At 61.8% G+C, this 21,054-nt stretch overlaps 1 protein-coding gene across 2 annotated transcripts in view; it reads left to right on the top strand.

The window, feature by feature from the left end:
- The first annotated feature begins 13,617 nt into the window (after positions 1-13,617).
- The window catches only part of WNT9A (Wnt family member 9A), a 41,662-nt gene continuing 34,225 nt past the window's right edge, over positions 13,618-21,054 (top strand). Inside the window, exon 1 of one of the 2 annotated variants that reach the window (XM_089334666.1) lies at positions 13,618-13,836. In XM_089334666.1, coding sequence (XP_089190792.1) covers positions 13,742-13,836 — 95 coding nt within the window. In that variant the 5' untranslated portion in view covers positions 13,618-13,741. The remainder of the gene's footprint in view (positions 13,837-21,054) is intronic. The other variant, XM_051840090.3, reaches the window with a different exon arrangement.

Genomic DNA, 21,054 nt, shown 5'->3' with positions numbered 1-21,054 from the left:
GGGTGTGCACCCAGGGAGTACAGAGTGTAGTGGGAGTGGGTGGACACGTGTGGGTTGCAGCAAGGGTGTACAGAGTGTGGTGGGAGTGGGTAGACACACGTGGGTGCACCCAGGGAATACAGAGTGTAGTGGGAGTAGGTGGACGCATGTGGGGTGCACCCAGGGAGCACAGAGTGTAGTGGGAGTGCGTGGTCACATGTAGTATTGCACCCAGGGAATACAGAGTGTAGTGGAAGTGGGTGGACTCGTGTGGGGTGCACCCAGGGAGTCCAGAGTGTAGTGGGAGTGGCTGGACACGCGTAGGGTGCACCCAGGGAGTACAGAGTGTAGTGGGAATGGGTGGACACACGTGGGGTGCACCCAGTTAGTACAGAGTGTAGTGGGAGTGGGTGGACTCATGTGGGATGCACCCAGGGAGTAGAGAGTGTAGTGGCAGTGGGTGGACTCGTGTCGTGTGCACCCAGGGAGTCCATAGTGTAGTGGGAGTGGGTAGACACATGTGGGTGAATCCAGGGAGTACAGAGTGTAGTGGGAGTGGGTGAACACACGTGAGGTGCACCCAGTTAGTACAGAGTGTGATGGGAGTGGGTAGACACACGTGGGGTGCACCCATGGAGTCCAGAGAGTAGTGGGAGTGGGTGGACACACGTGGGGGTGCACGCAGGGAGTACAGAGTGTAGTGGGAATGGGTTTATGTGTGTGGGGTGCACCCAGGTAGTACACTGTGTAGTGGGAGTGGGTGGACACACTTGGGGTGCACCCAGGGAGTACAGAGTGTAGTGGGAGTGGGTGGACACGTGTCGGGTGCACTCAGCCTCCCAGGGGACATGGAACTGTCTGACAGCGTGCAGGGGAATGAGGCTTCCAGCATAGAGACACAGCCTGCGTCCGGGCAGGAGCTTAAATGCTGATCTCAAAGTGGAACCGAGGTTGCCAGAGCTCTCCAGGGCAAGCTGGGGACCCTGCTCCAAAGCAGAGTGAGGCAAGAGGAAGGGCTTGGTGTGCTCAGGGCAGAACTGGAACCATTTCCTGGGAGACCAAAGAGAGGTGCTCCCAGGCCCCAGATGCCGGGAAGTGAAGAAAGAAGGCAACGCACCCTGCCTGCTCCGCAGGCTGCTAGGGAGAAAACATCAGGGCTTGTGGCCTCAGCGCCCAGCTCATGGTCCTTGGATACCCCCAGCCTGGAACCCCTGATGCTCCTGTCCACCTCTGCCCACTGCCCTGGTGGTCCCTGGGCAGGGGCCGGGGCCCCAGTACCCTGCACCTCTGTCTTCAGCTCTGTGGCCCACTGCCCACTGCATCCCCCCTGGCTGCCAGGAGCTGCGAGGCCCTGAGCTGCCTCCTGGCCTGCTCTCTGTCTGCAGGCATCTCCTGTCCCATGTCAGAGGGGAACTGAGACCACCAGCTTCCCAGGCCTCCCCCTCCCCCCACTCCAGCAGCGACTGTGAGCCCTGAGGCTGCTTCCCCAGGCTCTGACTGCGAGGCTCGCTGGAGACCCCCCACGAGGGCCTCTCTGGGATGCCACATGCATTTAGTGCTCTGTGCGGGTTCCTGGACGGTGGTCTCCATGGCGTGCAGGCTCCAAGCACCTCTGCTTACCCCGGGCAGCTGCTCGGCCGAGGCAGTCCATGCCGTCCCTGCTCCACTGAGTTTCCACCTGGATGCCAGACCTCGTCAAACACCTTCCCGACACCTGTCGAGGCAGCTGCCTGTTTTTTGGATTTGAGTGTATCCATCTATTTACTGCCCATCGCCTACAAGGGCTTATTTTTTTGCAGGAAAATCCTGCAGGTGCAGTTTTCTCATAATTTTGCATTTTCATGAACTTCTTGAGGACCCCTTGTATGCATGCATTTCAAACTGGCTTTTAAAGATTTACTTGTTTATTTGAAAAGCAGAGTTACAGAGAGAGAGAGAGAGAGAGAGAGAGAGAGAGAGAGAGAGATCCTCCATCCTCTGGCTCACTCCCCAAATGGAGGCAAGGCCAGGGCTGGGCCAGGACAAAGCCAGGAGCCAGGCACACCATCCGGTTTCCCATATGGCTGGGACTTGGATCATTTTCTGCTGGTTTCCCAAGTGCATTAGCAGGGAGCTGGATTGGAAGTAGAGCAGCCGGGACCCAAACCGGTGCCCGTATGGGATGCTGGCACTGCAAGCAGTGGCTTTACCCACTACACCACAAGACTGGCCCATGATTTCAAAATACTTTTGTACCAGGCAAAACTTGTCTTCTAAGTTCATTTCTCACAAACTCTTGGGTCCTGTCATCTACCTGCCTGCCTCCAGGTCCACCTCCTGGGTCTGACCGGCATCCCGGACAGGTCTCGGCCCCCAGCACTTACCAAACAACTTGTTAGCTGAATGAAGGGATCTGTGTCAACAGCCCTGATCCACAGGGCTGCCTGACTGGTGGAAACAGCTGGTGTCTGTGCCCCAGCTCACATGCAGCTGGCATGTACTCTGACTCCAGCTCGCACGCAAGTGACCACTGCCGGGAGCAGCTCAGCAGAGCCCTGCCCTGCCCTGGAGTGGGCCCTGCTCTGAGACCCTCCTCTCCGCGCAGTCTGGCCAGCTCACAAGCTCAGCTTGCTCTGGCTGTGCCCGAAATCTGCCGTGGAGAGCTCACCTGCCCCAGGTGGGCCGCAGCTGGCAGATCCCAGCTGAGTCAGGCTCAGTGGGGCAGGCACTGGACCCAGCCCTGGCCTCCTCAGAAGGCAGCAGGGTTTGCAGTCCACACGACACGGCGAAGACAGATCCTAACTCTGCACCTGCAGCAGGGGTCTTACTTCCCGAGGTGTGTTGTGTGATAGAGACCCCACCCCATCCAGTCCCCTCCTCCTGCTGCTGGGCACCTTGGCCTCTGTTGCAGCCCCTGCTCGGCCATCCCTTCCAGGCCGCCCCCTCCCCTGCGTGCCTTCCTCATGCAGGCGCTGCCTCACCACCCTTCCCTCTCCCCTGGGACACCCCCTCCTCCCCCAGGCCCATGCTGACCTTCTCCAGAGAAGGCACAAGAGAACCCCACGGTCTGTTTGCTGAGTGTGCGCCCTAGATGTTTCCATTCCGCCTGGCCAGGCTGCTCTGGGAAGTTCGCTCTCTGAGAGGCTGAAGGCCGAGAGGGTGGACAGGGCGTGGGGCTAGAGAGAGCCCCACTCCTTGGAGGTGCCTGTTGCCGCCAGCGGGCAGGTGAGTGGTCTCTCTTCCCTGGAGCTCTCCTGTGGGTTAACCCCCAAAGGTGGCACCTGCACACTTGCTACATCTGTCATTCAGTCTCACGCAAACCTCTACCCAATTCAAATTCCCCAACAGCATGAGACGTCCTCACCCCTTCCACCAGCTTTCCCATTTTAAAGAGTCATTTATTTTATCTGAAAGATAGAGGTACAGAGACACAGAGAGAGAGAGAGAGAAATCCTCCATCCACTGGTTTATCCCCCCAAATGAACACAACAGCCGGAGTAGGGCCAGGCCAAAGCCAGGGGCCAAGAGCTTCTTCCAGGTCTCTCATGCGGGTACAGGGGCCCAAGCACTTAGGCCATCTTCTACTGTTTTCCCAGGCCATAGCAGAGAGCTGGATTTAAAGTGGAGCAGCCGGAACTCAAACCAGCACCCACATGGAATGCTGGCACTGCAGGCTACACCACAGTGCCAGCCCCTCCACCAACATTTTAAATCTTAGTAGCCTGGGGAGATTTGGGGCGAGGATAGCAGCTGTGGGCTGGGGGAGGAGTTAGGTCAGGTTGAATGACAAGTGGGTGCCCAGGAGGCAGAATCTTGGGGACTCTGAAAACCACAGCTGAAATCAGGACACTAACCTGCCCTGTGACCACTTTCCAGGGTCCTTGGCCATCCCAAAGGCGCCTGTTTAGAAAGAGCATCCAGCAGGCAGGCATTCTGTGCAGGCTAAACTGCCACGTGGGACATGGGTGCCCCGTATCGGAGTGCCTGGGCACTTGCCCCAGCTCTGCTTCCCATTCCAGTTCCCTGCTGACCTGCACCCTGGGAGGCAGCAGTGATGGCTCGAGGACCTGGGACCCTGTGCACACATGGGAGACCTGAGTTAAACTCCTGGCTCCTGGCACCAGCCTTGCCCACCTGTCTGGCACCTGAGGAGTTAGTCGCAGATGGGAGATCTCTGTCTCTCTACCTTTCAAATAAATGACAATAAAAATAATTAAAAGCAGTTGCCCCTCTTCCAGGCCAGCTCTCTGCTGTGGCCAGGGAGTGCAGTGGAGGATGGCCCAAGTTCTTGGGCCCTGCACCCCATGGGAGACCAGGATAAGTATCTGGCTCCTGCCATCGGATCAGCGCGGTGTGCCGGCCACAGCGTTCTGGCCGCGGCGGCCATTGGAGGGTGAAGCAATGGCAAAGGAAGACCTTTTTCTCTGTCTCTCTCTCTCACTGTCCACTCTGCCCGTCAAAAAAAATTTAAATGAGAAAGAGTCACTTTTTTAAAAAAAAGGAGGCTCCTGGGCAGAGCCAGGTCCCACTTGGGTCCCTGTGGTGCGACTCTGAGACCTGGTTCTGGGTCCTCAGGGCCCGTGTGCTTTCTGGACATTCATCTGGCATCCAAAACATGGTTTGTGAGTATTTCCCCCATCTTATAGCCTGTCTGTTCACTCTGTGTCCTTTGATGCACAAAAGATTTAAATTATGACAAAGTACTGTTATTTTTCTGCTTCTGATGTCTCGGCTAAGACACTCTTGCAGGATCCAGTGCCGTGATCGCCGTGTCTCCCTGTGAGGGTCTTGCGGTGACACTCGAAGCTTGGAATTCTCATGGCCTCAGGAAGTTTGCAGAAAAACCCCCTTCCCACGTTACATGGTCTTGACACCCTCATTGGAATCAGCTGACCATTTGCATGGAATCTGTACACCAACTGCCTATGGAGCTGGGACCTCCCTGGAGGTGATCAGGGTCCAGGGCAGGCCTACTGGCCTGGGGAGAGCAGCAGCAGAGACCTGGGCACCCGCTCCTAGAGTGTGCCGGTGAAAGGGAGATCCCTGAGGGCACGGAGAGGAGATGGTCTCCTACACACCAGGACGAGGCCTTGGCAGGGGCCTAGCCTGCAGCTCCCAACCCGCCGTGGGCACAGGGACCTCGGCCAACTGAACTGCATATTCCAGCCCTCACTGTGGGCACAGGGACCTCCGCCATCTGAGCTGCATCTTCCCGCCCCTCACTGTGGGCACAGGGACCTCCGCCGTCTGAACTGCACCTTCATGCCCCTCACTGTGGGCATGGGGACCTCCACCATCTGAACTGCACTTTCCCACCCCTCACTGTAGGCACAGGGACCTCCACCATCTGAACTGCACTTTCCCGCCCCTCACTGTAGGCACAGGGACCTCCACCATCTGAACTGCACTTTCCCACCCCTCACTGTAGGCACAGGGACCTCCACCATCTGAGCTGCACCTTTCAGCCCCTCACTGTGGGCACAGGGACCTCCACCATCTGAACTGCACCTTCCCGCCCCTCACTGTGGGCACAGGGACCTTGTCCATCTGAGCTGCCATCCCTGTCGACGTAACTGCCCAAGTACAGGGCTTCTCTCCGGCTCTTGGTCCAGAGCCCTGTGTTGATGACTTCACTATAGCAACTTTTGAAGTCAGGGAGCATGCGAACTTCAGCTTTCTTCCTCCGAATGTTGCTGTGGCTATCAGTGTCTCCGAGATTTGATATAAATTTTCAGATCAGATTTTCTGCTTCTGTGTTTTTAGACAAACATGTCGCTGAGTTCTCACAGAGGCCATGCAGTCTGCAGGGCTGCAGACCCCGCCCCTCGGCGCGGGCTGGCTTCCCATCCTGCACAGCGGTTCTCCGTGTCCAGTTTTTGTTTTATTTATTTTTCTTTCTTGATGCTTCCCTGTGGCGGCTGGGGCTGCCTGTGATGAACACAGTGTGGACCGTGGATGGGATGGTGCTGGCCATGAGCTCTGCTTCTCACGGTCTGCGGGCTGGACACTGGAGACCCAGCAAGGCAGGTCTGCCTCCTGGTATGTAGGAGATGCCTCTCCCGGTCCTCACCTGGCAGACACAGCGACTGTCTGTGGATCTTCTTTTCCCAGGGCACCAAAGTTGATTCAAGGCTTCCTCCTGCCCTAAGCCCCACCTCCAGGTGCTACCACACAGATGTGGAATCGTGTCCTGATTTACTGTGCTCTGAAACACAGTACATGCAATCCTGCTCCTTAGCTGTTCTCGTGTGCACAGCACGGTACAGCTGCCAAATGCACGCATCCCTGGGGGCCTTTCTTTGCATTGCTGTGCGCTCCCGAGAGCCGACCCCACCCCTTCCCCACACCCAGTCCCCAGCCCAGGAGACAGCACACTAAATGGGAATGCTTTAGAGAACTCCCACCAGTGGGTCTTGCCTTTTTGTGCCCAACTTACTTCACTTACCATAGTCTCCTGCGGGATCACCCAGGCTGTCACAGGGGCAGCACCCCTCCCTCTGTGGCTGAGCGCAGTCACTGTGTGTGTCCTGCAGGATCACCCAGGCTGTCAGAGGGATCTGTTGCAGGGTGCTGATGTGGGTGCTGTTGCAGGGGCCATGTGGGTGCTGATATGGGTGCTGTTACAGGGTGCTGATGTGGTGCTGATGTGGGTGCTGATGTGGTGCTGATGTGGGTGCTGTTGCAGGGTGCATGGGCTTCCCTCCTTGGCCTTGGTGGCAGCCTGGTGTAAGTGCACTTGGCTGGGCTGAGTCAGCCTGGATTTGTGGTGTGCGTGCACACACACACACACACACACACACGTGGGCGCGTGCCTATACGCTCATGAGCTGAGCTCATTCTGCTTGTGGCTGGCAGTTGGGGTGAGATCTTTTCTGCTTGAGCTCTTTCTCAGGCTCCATTTCAAGTGACTCATGAGTAGGTTTTGACTTCTCCCCAGAGAGACCCCCCTGCCTGGCCCCATAACCCTCTCAATTCGGCAATGTCTCCTGATAAGGGGCCCTCTCCATACTCCTTCCAGACCACCCTAGAGGGCAGCTGGTCTCCCCAGCCCAGCCTCTCACATGATCTCCCAGGTCCCAGTGCAGGGAGCCAGGAGCCTCAGGACTCTGTCAGCTAGGGAGAAGGTGTCCACTCTTTCTCTGCCTCTGAGAGTCCTCAGGAGGGCCCACATATCCCTCTCCCTCTCCCACCCTCACTCTGCTGGGTGAAGTGCAGAAACTTCTATCATGAACTGAGCCCAGATCTGCCTGGACACATCAAGGACATGTCCTGTGCTGATTGCTGCGCACCACAGCTCTAGGAGGCGGGGCTGTCCCTGTCCATCCCTGACTGTGGCCCAGGTCTAGGAGGTGGGGCTTTCCCTGTCCATCCCTGACTGTGGCCCAGGTCTAGGAGGTGGGGCTGTCCCTGTTCATCCCTGACTGTGGCCCAGGTCTAGGAGGTGGAGTTGTCCCTGTCCATCTCTGACTGTGGCCCAGGTCTACGAGGCAGGGCTGTCCCTGTCCACCTCTGACTGTGGCCCAGGTCTAGGAGGCAGGACTGTCCCTGTCCATCCCTGACTGTGGCCCAGGTCTAGGAGGCAGGGCTGTCCCTGTCCACCCCTGACTATGGCCCAGGTCTAGGAGGTGAGGCTGTCCCTGTCCATCTCTGACTGTGGCCCAGGTCTAGGAGGTGGAGCTGTCCCTGTTCATCTCTGACTGTGGCCCAGGTCTAGGAGGCAGGACTGTCCCTGTCCATCCCTGATTGTGGCCAGGTCTAGGAGGCAGGGCTGTCCCTGTCCACCTCTGACTGTGGCCCAGGTCTAAGAGGTGGGGCTGTCCCTGTCCATCTCCATCTCTGACTGTGGCCCAGGTCTAAGAGGTGGGGCTGTCCCTGTACACCCCTGACTATGGCCCAGGTCTAGGAGGCGGGGCTGTCCCTGTCCATCCCTGACTGTGGCCCAGGTCTAGGAGGTGGAGTTGTCCCTGTCCATCTCTGAATGTAGCCCAGGTCTAGGAGGCAGGGCTGTCCCTGTCCATCCCTGCCTGTAGCCCAGGTCTAAGAGGTGGGGTTGTCTCTGTCCATCTCTGACTGTGGCCCAGGTCTAGGAGGCAGGACTGTCCCTATCCATCCCTGACTGTGGCCCAGGTCTAGGAGGTGGGGCTGTCCCTGTCCATCTCTGACTGTGGCCCAGGTCTAGGAGGCGGGGCTGTCCCTGTCCATCTCTGACTGTGGCCCAGGTCTAGGATGCAGGGCTGTCCCTGTTCATCTCTGTAGCCCAGGTCTAGGAGGCAGGGCTGTCCCTGTCCATCCCTGCCTGTAGCCCAGGTCTAAGAGGTGGGGCTGTCCCTGTCCATCTCTGACTGTGGCCCAGGTCTAGGAGGCGGGGCTGTCCCTGTTCATCTCTGTAGCCCAGGTCTAGGAGGCAGGGCTGTCCCTGTCCATCCCTGCCTGTAGCCCAGGTCTAAGAGGTGGGGCTGTCCCTGTCCATCTCTGACTGTGGCCCAGGTCTAGGAGGCGGGGCTGTCCCTGTCACTCCCCATCTTCGTGGAGGAACGACACAGGACCCTGCGCTGTTCTTTTGTCTGCTCAGCCCTCCCCGGGTTTGCTGCTGGTTCTTCCCGGGTTGGCTACCAACCCTTCCACCTCCGTGGAAGGGCGGTTCCCCCTGCCACATTCCCCACTTCCGCGGGGGAGCGGCACACCGCCGGCCGGCTCTCTCGGGGGCTGCACAGGTGTTCCTTCAGATAGATGTTCCCCCGTGCATGTTGTCTCTCTCCTCCTTTATAGTCCTCTTCCGCCAATCCCAACTCGGCTGCCCACACGCCGAGTACGCTGCTCTCCTCCAATCAGGAGCAGGTCCTACAGTTTATTGGTTGAACTGGAGGCAGCTGTGTAGAAGCTGTTTCCTCCTCTCCCAGTGCCATATTGTGGGAGAGCAGATGCATAGAATAAGTCTTAATTCCAGTAACTTAGTCTAGTCCGAGTTGCTCCCAGTTGCTCCCCACAGTCCCTGTCCATCTCTGCCTGTAGCCCAGGTCTAAGAGGTGGGGCTGTCCATCCCTGACTGTGGCCCAGGTCTAAGAGGTGGGGCTGTCCCTGTCCATCTCTGACTGTGGCCCAGGTCTAGGAGGCAGGACTGTCCCTGTCCATCCCTGACTGTGGCCCAGGTCTAGGATGCGGGGCTGTCCCTGTCCATCTCTGACTGTGGCCCAGGTCTAGGAGGCGGGGCTGTCCCTGTCCATCTCTGACTGTGGCCCAGGTCTAAGAGGTGGGGCTGTCCCTGTCCATCTCTGACTGCGGCCCAGGTCTAGGAGGTGGGGCTGTCCCTGTCCATCTCTGACTGTGGCCCAGGTCTAAGAGGTGGGGCTGTTCCTGTCCATCTCTGCCTGTAGCCCAGGTCTAGGAGGCAGGACTGTCCCTGTCCATCTCTGCCTGTAGCCCAGGTCTAAGAGGTGGGGCTGTCCCTGTCCATCTCTGCCTGTAGCCCAGGTCTAAGAGGTGGGGCTGTCCCTGTCCATCTCTGCCTGTAGCCCAGGTCTAAGAGGTGGGGCTGTCCCTGTCCATCTCTGACTGTGGCCCAGGTCTAGGAGGCGGGGCTGTCCCTGTCCATCTCTGCCTGTAGCCCAGGTCTAAGAGGTGGGGCTGTCCCTGTCCATCTCTGACTGTGGCCCAGGTCTAGGAGGCGGGGCTGTCCCTGTCCATCTCTGCCTGTAGCCCAGGTCTAGGAGGCAGGACTGTCCCTGTCCATCTCTGCCTGTAGCCCAGGTCTAAGAGGTGGGGCTGTCCCTGTCCATCTCTGCCTGTAGCCCAGGTCTAAGAGGTGGGGCTGTCCCTGTCCATCTCTGCCTGTAGCCCAGGTCTAAGAGGTGGGGCTGTCCCTGTCCATCTCTGACTGTGGCCCAGGTCTAGGAGGCGGGGCTGTCCCTGTCCATCTCTGCCTGTAGCCCAGGTCTAAGAGGTGGGGCTGTCCCTGTCCATCTCTGACTGTGGCCCAGGTCTAGGAGGCGGGGCTGTCCCTGTCCATCTCTGCCTGTAGCCCAGGTCTAGGAGGCAGGACTGTCCCTGTCCATCTCTGACCGTGTTCCGGGTTTGGAAGGCGGGGCTGTCTCTGTGCATCTTTGACTCTGGCACATGTCTGGGAAGTGAGGCTGTCTGTGTCCATCTCTGACTCTGGCTCAGATTTGGACACTTGTGGCTGGGTGAGAGGGACAGGGGAGGAATCCCTGATGGTCCTGAGGCCCAGCCCAGCCACTGTGCACCACGTGGTCGCTGTCATACATAAGAGATGCAGCAGGAGCCCTGGCGAGAGTTCCCTGAGGGTCTTGCCTCTGAAGCGTCCACTTTTCCTGAGGGGTCTCCAGGGATGAGCCTTTGCTTCTGAGAGGGGTGAACTCAGTTTTGGGATTCTGCTCTGCCTAACAGGGCTCCCTGGCTTACTGGAGGGCCCCGTCATGAAAGGCTGCAAGCCCTGAGCCCTCCAATTCCCAGTTTCTGCTGCTGCCCTGAGGCATCAGGATCCAGGCTGGGTCTGGAAGAGGGTGGGCATGGCCCAGGGAGGTGGGCTGTCCTTGCTCAGGCTGGGGTCCCAGCAGACACCCCCTCCTATCAGCATAACCAGGGACTCACAGCTGTGTGGATGCTAGCAGCTCACAAGGCAGAAGTCTCCCTGATGCTGTACCTGGATCCATGGCTGCTGCCCTTGCTTCTCCATTTAGCCGGGGGATTCCTTTCTGAGTGGACGCCCCCTTCCCAACACTAAGGCCACCCTGGCAGGGCTGTGCCTGTGCTGGCCCCTGCTCTAAACCCTGGGTGTATGGGGCAGGGGCAGAGGCAGATCCAGCCCAGCCTGAAGCCTCTTTTCACTCTCCCTTGCACCCATGGTGACTCTGCTAGCTGCTGGGTGTGTCCACTCCAATCCTGCCTCTGGAAGTGGGAAAATGAACACAAGACAGGTTTTGGCAGCCACGGGGCCATCCTAAGATGGAGCCAGACTTCATGACCACTGGGTCCACAAGCCCTATCACACTGGAGGATGCAGGGATGTCGGGGGTCTTCTGGAACCAATGTCAGGCCAGAGTCAAGGTCCTGGCATCTTCAAAAGGTCTGGTTACTTCTTTTTCCCCAACAAAAGTCCTTTGGGGTCCCTCTGGAGAAGCTGAAAGAGCAACAGTAAAGTTTTCAGCCATGTATTGGGATCCTTCATCAAGGGGACCCAGCCTCTGTCGCTCTAGGGGCCTAGGGGTGCCAGCCTGGGTTGAGTGGCCATTTATTGGGGTTCTTCATCATGGGGACCCAACTTCTGTTGCTCTAAGGGGCCTAGGGGTGCCAGCCTGGGGTTCAGGGGCCATGCGCTTCTGTTAAGACTGAATCAGACCTCTGGTCACTTGACTTGGCCCTGCAGCTGCTGGGCTGCCCCCCACCCCCTCCAACCTCCTTAGGTGACTTCTCTGGCCTGGGGGCCATGGTGGGGAGCCAGGGAAACCCAATAGTCCCGCCTCACTAGCAGGACACAGGACCACTGGCTGCAGTGCACCACATGGGTGCAGCAGAGAGTGTGCCCTCCCTGCAGAGTACCCCTTCCCGACACTGCCCGAGACTGGGGAAACCACCCTGACATGGCTCAGCCAGTGCAGGCTTTGTCCCCTCAGCTTGCTGTGCACCACAGGCAGGTGAATTCTGCCAGGCTCTAGGGGCCCAGTCTGCCATCTAGGGAGGGGCTTAGCAGGTGCTCGCTAATGGTCTTCCATCAAATAGCCGCTGCAGCCATCACCTCCAGCCGCTCAGCATCAGGAGGTGCAGAACGCCAGCCATTTCCTGTCCCTGTCCCACCTCACGGGCCTCCCTCCTCTCCCAGCTCTTGTCCCCTTTGTACACAGGAGAAAGGTGGAAGTCGACACAGATGGGGAGACACACCTCCCGGCAGGTGCAGATGCTGTGCACCGTGGGGCTGGGCTGACGCTGACAGCCTGGGCAGATGTGGAAACGCCAGAAAGATGAGAGTGCGCAGGGCAAGGGTGGGGTGCGTGCCAGGGAGGCAGGGATGTCACGCCCTGGGCTCGTTTGCTGTTGAGGAAGTGAGGCAGTGAGAGGGAGGTTCAAGGCCTGGGAAATCCGGACAGGGAGTGTTGGCAGGGGGTGGTGCCACCTGCATCTGCTGTCCCTTCCCCGGGTACAGGCAGGGAAGTGCTGCAGTGATCTGCAGAGCCCTCGTCCACCTCTGGCACAGACTCTGGTCCCAGGCTGGAGCTGGGCGGGTGCCTGGGGTGTTATCTGGTGGGCCTCTGGGGTCTGGCCTGCACCCCTTCCCCATCCCTTCTCCCACAGAAGAAAGCAGGACCCTCCCTTCCCAGCTCCATAAACGAGGACCATTCTTGCCAGCACCCCCTACCCCACATGTGTACGAGACCAGAGCTGCCTGCCTTTAAACATGTCAGCACATGGGGTCTCCCGTCTCCTGCCTCTCACTTTCCAGGTGCTAAAGCCAGCAGTAGTAGGTGGGCAGGGTCCTCCAGTCCCTGCAGCCTGGGTGAGCTCTGCCTGCCCCTTGGGGAGGAGCAGGGGCTGAGCAGAAGGGGTGAGGATTGCCCTCTCCACACAAGAACTGGTGTCAGGGGCCCAGGCAGGGCGGCCACAGCTCCCCAGCCAGCACGGCTGGCAACGTGGACAGGGTGCCACTCCACAGGAAAACAGGCCGAGAGAGGATGCTGTGGGCCCAGCCTCCTTACCCAGCTACACTCGCACGTGGAGCTCGCCTGGTACTCACCTGGGTGCCCACAGGGGAAGCCAAGGGGCACCCACCCTCTGAAAGGCGCTGTGTCAGTGCCAGCCCCTGTGCCCCTCCCACCTGCTTTCCTCGCACGCGACGGTTCCAACAGGGAGCTGGCATGTCCCTGGGGTCTCCAGGCTCGGCTGGCGGGGCGCTGCCTGGCCCACAGCCTGACCAAGGAGCCTGGTTTTTTTGTTGCGTCTTGACCGCTAGGCTGCGGCTCCCACCCAGGGGCTTTCCAGGGTGGCTCTCTCCTGGTGTCCGTTTTGAATCCGGGCTTTGGAGTCCCTTAAGCTGTGTGGCCTCTGAGGTGGCTGCGGCCACCGCTGCTGTCCACGGGAAGCAAGGACAGGGCTCCAAGAAGCGTGCTACCCGACGGTCAGGCTGGCGGTGGCCACAGCCGCCAGCGCACCTTCCTCAATCTAAGGGAGGGGATACGGCAGCGTTCCCAGACGGCTGGACAACCCGCCTCCGCCCCCGCGCCCCGGGGTCCAGAGGGCCGCCCTCGCCTGGCCGAGGAGCGCCTCGTCGGCCCGGCAGCTGAGATGTGGGAGGTGCGGAGGGCCAGGGCTCCACCTGCAGCCGCTCCCGGGCTGCAGCGGCTGCGCAGCCTTGGCCCCGCACAGGCAGCCCGGGCCCCGAGGCAAAAGCGCCGCGCGCCCAGGCCTGCAGCCCCGCCGAGCGCCGCCTTGGCCGCCAAAGCCCCCTCCCCGGCCTCTCCCAGGTCCCCCGACGCCCCCGGCTGTCTCCGGGCCCCGCCCCAGCCGCCCCGCCCCGGCCCGCACCTCCCCCGCACCGGGCGGGGCGCGTCCGAGGCCCGCCCTGGGAGCGGCGGTGGCCGGGGCGGCGCACGGCTCGGGTTTCGTCCCGCCCCCGGCGCCGGCGTGACCCCCTCCCCCGGGCGCGGGGCGGGCCGGGCCCAGCTGGCCGCGCCCCGCCCCGCGGCCGCGGCTGCGGGCGCTATAAGAGGGCGGCGGCCGCGGCGCGCCCTGCGCGGATCCGGGAGCGCGATGGTCGCCGCCGCGGCGCGGCAAGATGCTGGATGGGGCCCTGCTGGCGCGCTGGCCGGCCGCGGCCTTCGGGCTGACGCTGCTGCTCGCCGCGCTGCACCCCGCGGCCGCCTACTTCGGGTAGGTGCCCCTGGGGGACGGGCGGGCGCGGGCGGCCAGGAGCCGGTGGCGGGCGGCATGCGCGGCGCACGGCCCGCGGGCCGGGGCGGCGAGGCGGGCGCTCCCGACGGTGCCCCATGACCTGGGGTCGCCGCCCCGCGCGCGCCTGCCCGCCCGCCTCCTGTCTCTCCTCGAGAGTTAATTTCGCAACAACAACAATACGCACAAAATCCAGATGTTCCTTGCGCTGAGCCCCAGAGGGGGAAGCCCTGCAAGCTGGAGGAATTTATTTTTCTTGCGCTTTGCCTCTGACGTCGCCTGGGCAGGGCCCGGATCCGGCTCTCGCCGTGAGTCTGCGGGACCTGGCTCGGTGCGCGGGGCCGGGCCGCGCACGTCGCCAACCCGCGGACCGCCGCTCAACTCGGGGTCCCAGCGACAGCGGCTCGCGGGGTCGGCGGCGCGTGCCCCTCTGCCGTTGCCTCCTTCTGCGCCTTCGCCTCGTCCTTCCGCGGGTCTGGGATGCCTGCGCCCGGCGGCCCCTTCAGGATACCCTCGCCGAGACCGGGGAGAGTCCCGTGCGGGTCAGCGCCCGCGTCTCCGCGCCTTCCCTGCCGCGAGTCCCAGCGCCTGCCCCGGGCCGCGCCCTGGACCGCCGCCCTCCGCCGGTCACCTGTTCCTTCGCCCCTGGCCCGGGAGCCCGGCGCGCGGCGGCCTGGCCGGCAGAGGGCCCCGTTGGCCCAGGAATCCGACGCCCGCCAGGGCGGGGAGGGCCGGCTGGGCAGAGAAGCCCCGCAGGTGCATCCTGTTCTCAAAGAAAACGAAATTTGTTCATGGGAAACTTTCCCTTTGTGTTTGCTTTCCCCTCCGTTCCCCTCTTTCTGTCCCTTTCCGCCAGGTCTTCATCCAGGGTCAGCCCTGCGTCTCCGTCCCTGCTGGGCCCCCACCCCCAGGCCGCCTCCTGGCTCGGACTGCGGGCACAGCACCGGCCCCGCTGGCAGCCCCCGCTCGCCATCTGCGCGGCCCCAGCCTCGGCGCGCGCGCGAGGGGGAGGACCGGAGGGTGGCCCGTTTGGCCGCAGGTCGGGGGTGACTCACGGCCCCTTGTCAGCCAGCCTTGCTCCCCAGGCGGCCACAGCCCTGGGCTTGTGCGGCAGGCAGGCTTCCTCCCACTTGGGAGCTGCATGCTGTTGGCCCTGTGCCCCCAGATCCTAACCGGTGGGCACGACCCCCTGCCCCTCTGTCTCAGGGAGTTTCCTGGCTCTGCTGCGTTTGGTGGGTGCCTGTGGACACTCTGCTGGCGTGGTGCAGGTGGTAAGGGCTTCAGCACTCTGGGCCCTGTCCTCTGGCCCCGTGGGCCCGGCCGGGGGCAATTTCCTCCTTGTAGCTGCCCCAGGAGGGCATCCAGAAGGCAGGTGTGGCTTTGCTGGAGTGGGTGAGGGCATGGGGGCCAGGACTCCCTCTTATGCACTGAACCAGAGAGCAGAGCCAGCAGTTTCCCCGGGGGTGGGGGTGGGGGTGTCGTGCTGGAGCCTGGGTTCACTCTTGAGTGGATTCCTGCAGGAGGCTTGGGAAGCCCAGCAGCCCCTCTGGCCGAGGGAGGGGAGGGCCCCCAAGACAGGAGAGGCCAGGCAGGGCTTGAGCCTGCAGGGTCCCTGTGGGTGTGGGGCGTGGGCCCGAGCTGAGTGCAGAGGGAGCAAGGAGCAGGAGCTGGAATCCTCAGTTCTCCTCTCCCTTCCCCCTCTCAAAAGCTCTGCCTGGCACGGAGGCTCCCAGGCAGGAACGCGGCTCCAGTTACAACCCAGGAACCCAGAGAGGAGAGGTTGGCCCGGGGAGGGTCACGTGAGCCTGAGGGGGCCCTCCCTGCCCCCTCCCCAGCTGCAACCCAACCCTGCCCCTCTCTAGCTGCTCTTCCTCAGGCTGCTGGCCACCCTGCGGGACCCTCCAGGCCAGCTGCCCCTGGAAGGGGCTCCCCTCTCGTCCCCCCGGGCATGTCTCTGCCCGGGTAGCAGGTGGCATTCCCATCTGGCTCCCCCAGAGCTGCCCACGTGTCTGTGCTCCTGGGCCTAGATGCTTGGCCCACCCCTTCCTGGGGAGGGTGAGCAGGATGAGGGGTTGCACGGCCAGTTTGGGACCCTCTCTCTAGGGAGTGTGGCTTGTCCCTATGGCCTGCCTCTGTTCCACTGAGGTGGCAGAATGGATCCTAAGGGCCAAAATTCGGGACTCATGTCCAGTTTGGCGGGGGTGCCACAGGCCATTCTGGCGTTCAAGCTGCAAGCCTTGGGTATGCAGTCGGGTCTGGGGGCTGCTCCTGCTGGGCTGGACACCTCCAAGACCTTTTCTTGAGGATCCTCTGCAGCACAGCAGCCCTCAGCAGAGTCCCCAGGAGGTGTGAAGCTGCCTGCTGGGTTCTTTAAGAGAAGCGGCAGGGAGCCTGGGGAGCCCTGAGGCTGGTCCTTGGTGTTGGTTGGGCTGTGGGGCACCCTAAGGCAACCTGGAAGCCTGCATGGAGGAGGCAGGATTAGGCTATGCACTGGTACAAGGAGAGACAGGCTTTGAAAGCTCTGGCCACTTGGAGGCCCGGTGGTCACTGGAGCTGGCACAGCCATTCTTTGAGTTGCTGGACATAGCTCACATCGTATCAGCGCTCCCCCTGAACACAGCCAGCTCAGAGCCGCCACCACTGTCCAGTTCCAGAACACTCCTCTCACCGCAGACGCCCCCCTCAGCCTCTGGCAGCTGGGAACCCACTGTCTCCATGGAGTTGCCTGTTCCGTTCGTGGGTCCTGCGTCGGTGGCCTTTGCGTCCCAGTGCTGAGGTTCACCCATGTTGCAGCACAAGTCAACCTTTCCCTCCTGCCTACAACTAAGTCACGTTCCACTTGGGGGAGGCAGCATGAGAACCGATCCCTGGCTGTCTGTCTCTCGGCTGCCACATGTGGACTGTTTGTGGCAGGGGTCTATTTGTTTATGATTCGTGGGTCGTACGCTGGGGTACCCTGGGTCCTGTGGTAGCTCTGGCTAGGCTGTTTCAGGTTCCCACCAGCAGTGCACACAGGTTCCAAGTTTCCCATCTCCTTACCCACACTTGTTTTATTTGGTTTTTAAACTTTATTCTGGCCTTCCCAGTGGGCACGAGGCGGCGTCTCCTTGTGGTGTGATGAGCTAGTGTCTTTCCCTGTGCTTGTTGGATGCCTGTGCACCTGCTGTGAGAAACGTCTGTTCCCTTTCTTGGGCCATTTTTCTACTTGGCTGGTTTCTGTTTTCCTCGTTGAGTTGTGAGGGCTCCTTCAATACCCCGGACCTTCTCGCAGCCCGAGGAGAGCCTTATTTCTTGACCCGTGCCCTGGTGGGCTGCTTTCCACAGAGATGACATTGGCAGATGGCACAAGGGCTGTGGGGTAAGCCAGGGTGTGGGGTGCCATCCCCTGTCCGCTGGCGCAGGGGGTGGGAGCCCATTCTGGGCCCAGGGGACTCAGAGAGGAGGCAGCAGAGGGGCTGTTCTCAGGGAGAGGGGGACTGTGCTTCCTGCATGGATGCCTCCGTCAGGCCCCTGACTGCCCTGCCCTCACCCCTTGCTCTGCCTCACTTGCACCAAGCTAGGCCCAGCTGAGGGTATTGTGTGGCCACTGACTGAGGATCCCTGGCCGGCTCCTGGAAGGTCAGAGAAAAGGCCAGGGAGAGTCCCAGGGCAGGAGCAGCCCACAGGTGTAGAATCACCCAGCCACATGGTGGGCTGGTGATGGGCGGGGGTGGGGAGGGCAGTGATGGGTGGGGAATGGGGGCCCCACTGGGAAGGCAATGATGGGCGGGGGTGGGGGACCCCTGGGGGCTGGAGGGCTGGCTGAAAAGAGGGTGTCCAGGGTCATCTGTGGCCAAGGGCCTGGGGCCCTGCCATGGGCTGAGCGGGCCAGAGTCCAGGAAGTACAGAGCTTGGGGCAGATGAACAGTTCAGGGTCAGGTGTGCAGGGACTGCCATGTCCTGGGCAGGTGCTGTCTGCAGAGACCCCCCCACCCAGCTCAGGGGACCCCTCTGGAACCCTAGGAGGGCCCTTGTGTGGAGGAGGGGCCACCCAAAGTCTTCTGGGGTTTCAGAAATTGTCAGAGAAGGGTCCAGGCCACAGGGTGCACAGGGGCAGCTGGGGCATCTAGAGGGCTGCCAGAGGCCTCTTGGAAGTGAGCCTGCTGGTGACGTTGCAGCATGGGGTGGAGGGGTAGGGCCTGGAACCAGACGAGAGCTTGAGGGGACTTCTGGGAGGTGGCGAGGAGAGATCCAGGCATGCCTTCCTCCTGGATTCTGCCCACGGATTCCTTTTCCCAGTCTGGGGGACCGAGTGTGGGTGTGAGGAAGTGGTGTGGGAGGAGCCCCTGGGTGGGGGCTGTTTCCCTCCCTTTCTTGCTCCCCCTGGCGTTGGGGGGATAGACCCCATGCCCAGCCTCTGTGTCTCTGCAGGTCCCTGGGCTATGGTCTCTGCCCTGGCCCCTAAAACAAGCACAGACCACACTGTGGGGCAGGGGTCCTCGTGCTTCTTTGTCCTCCCTTGGAGACCGGGGTGTGGCGTCTGGCAGCCCTGTGGTGGGATTTGAGGTGAGGCGGAAGCAGCCCCACCTGGCCCCTCAGCTGTGTGAGCAGATGTCCTGCCCACAGCCCAGCCGTCTGGACCCAGGGACAGCTGGCTTAATCTCGCCCAGCCCTGCCGCTTGCTCTGGTGCCCGTCCAGGCAGGGCCCTCTGTCTGCCCCCAGGGTGGCTGAGGACGCGGCTGGTTCCTCGGGCCTGTGCCGGTCCCCAGCCCCGCAGGACAGGGAGGGCACTTGTGGAGAGGCTGCCTGGCCCCCGCTGCTGGCGCAGGAAGAATACACCTGTTCGGAGGACTTTGTAGCGCCCTCCTGATCAGCTTTTGTGCATTGTGCTGTGGTAGGCTGTGCCGGCCATGCCCGGCAGGCTGTGCAGGGGTTGCACGAGGCACAGTTTTCTGGGGAGGTGCCTGTGGACCAAGCCAGTGCCCCTGGAGAAGGGAGGTGGGCTGCAGGAGGCCCTAGCTGGGTGTTGGCCTCTGACAGGGTGCAGGGTAGCCACCCCTCCTGTAGGGCCTCACCTGCCCTGTGAGGTTAGGCTGACCTGTGCTGTCCCAGCAGGGTCCGCCTGGGCTGCCACCTCTTCCAGGAAACCCAGTGACATTCTGGGTGTGTTGTTCTCAACTGTGGAGGGAGCCTGATAATTTTCTGTGTGTCCCCTTTGAGCCCCCATGTGTCCCCTCTGAGTCCCCTGTGTGTCCCCTCTGAGTACTGTTTGTCCTCTCTGAGTCCCCATGTGTCCCCTGTGTGTCCCCTCTGAGTCCCTCTGAGTCCCCTGTGTGTCACCCCTGAGTCCCCTGTGTGTCCCCCTGAGTCCCCTGTGTGTCCCCCCTGAGTCCCAGTGTGTCCCCCGAGTCCCCCGTGTGTCCCCCTGAGCCCCGTGTGTGTCCCCTGTGAGTCCCCCATGTGTCCCCCCTGAGCCCCATGTGTCCCCCTGAGCCCTGTGTGTGTCCCCTGTGAGTCCCCCATGTGTCCCCCTCTGAGCCCCATGTGTGTCCCCTGTGAGTCCCCCATGTGTCCCCCTGAGTCCTTTCTGAGCCCTTGCTTGTCTCTCTTGAGTCTTCTGTGTGTCCCCTGCTGAGACCCACAGGGGCCTCACCCAACATTCCAGCCCTGACCCTGCCCAGGACCCTAACTCGATCCAGGCTGGGTCCACACCACAGGGCAGAGTGGAGGTCCTGTCCCGGGTATGGGTGAGGGACAAGCCTGAGGCCCTGGTGCAGCAGCGCCACAGCATGGGTGTGGCAATCTATTCCCCAGAGGCTTTGTCTGAAGGCACATCTGTCAGCCAGGCGCAGGTGCCTGCCTATCTGGGTGGCACCGGGCTGCCCCTGCTCTGTGAGCTGCAGGCCAGGCCCTCCGGGAGCCTGGCCCCTCCTCGTGCCATCCTGGCTGGCCTAGTGCCGCTGCCCGCAGAAGGAAACCCAGCCGCCCAGCTGGCAGCCCCGGCACCTTGGGCCGGCGGCCGGACGAGGCAATGGAAAAAGGCAAGCCACAAGCTGCGTTTGTTTTTCTTTGCGATACCTGAGGTCGGGCAGCCAGGGGAAGTGGGCTGGAGGTCTGGCCCAGGAGCAGGCGCTGCCAGAGGCTCCCGGGGCCTGAGGACAGCAGGGCTGCTCCCTCCTGCACTGACAGGGCCAGCCGAGGTTTCAGCCCCGAGGTCCCCGTGTGGAGTGGGGTGGTCTCTGGCCATCTCTGTTGTGCCTGGCATGGAGCACTTGCCCCAGGCAGGTGATGCCAGCAGCTGCCCGAGGGGCCCAGGGTCTCCCTGCCCTACCACCTGTTCTGCAGCTGGGGGCCTGCCAACACCTGAAAGGGTGTGGGGGGCTGGGACTGCTACCTTAGTGCTCCAGTGGGTCGCTTGCCTTGCCAGTCCTGGGCTCCCGCAGGCTGCTCTTCCAAGGTTGCTGTAGGTGGGGCAGCCCTCAGGGACTGGCAGAGCTGGGTTGGCCACAGAGGGTCCCGTGTACACTGTGCTGACACGAGCAGGACAGGGCTGGCTTGGTGGCTGTTGTGGGAAGAGGCCAGCTCCTGCTAGGGTCCTCAGGGCATTTCTGTTGGGTGTGAGGGCCCCAGCCTTGCTGGGCAGTGCCTCGGGTGCTGGGGCAGTGGCTGGATACTGCTGGCCTCTGCCCACCCAGCTTCCCCCGGGATGGCAAGGCGAGGAGACTGGGCTGCCCTGGCCATATGTCCTCCTGGTCCCTGCCACTCCTGCTCGCTCAGGGCACCCACTGCTGTCATTGCCCTGAGGGAGGCGGAGTTGGCCTCCGGCGGGGGGCAGGGATGGAGGGTTCACCCTAGCACATTGCTCAGCCCTGGAATTCGCTTGGTTTTTGTTTCACACAGAAATTAAATGCCGCCTGGCGGGCTGAGGTTTCATCCGCTGGGCGCTGCAGCTTCTGGGATGGCAGCCTTGTCTCTCTCCACCCTGGCCCATGGAGGGCCAGGCTCTCAGTGTGGCCTGCTGGTGGGAGGGGCTGCTCTGTCTGCCTCTGCTTCGAGTGGGAAGGAGCCTGTGGCCTGGGGGGCAGGCTTCCTGAGCCATCTGGGGAGGGATGCCATCCACTCTTATCTGGGGTGCATTCTCACAGGAGCAGGTTGCTACAACAGCCAGAGCCTCGGGTGGGCGTTTGGGGCGTTTGTGCCTGGGTTCGAGTCCTGGCTCT

This window comes from Oryctolagus cuniculus, chromosome 6 (assembly GCF_051225735.1).
Source record: "Oryctolagus cuniculus isolate XC-2025 breed Fujian yellow rabbit chromosome 6, ASM5122573v1, whole genome shotgun sequence".
NCBI classification, from domain to species: domain Eukaryota; kingdom Metazoa; phylum Chordata; class Mammalia; order Lagomorpha; family Leporidae; genus Oryctolagus; species Oryctolagus cuniculus.
This window is presented reverse-complemented; position numbering and strand designations above follow the sequence as displayed.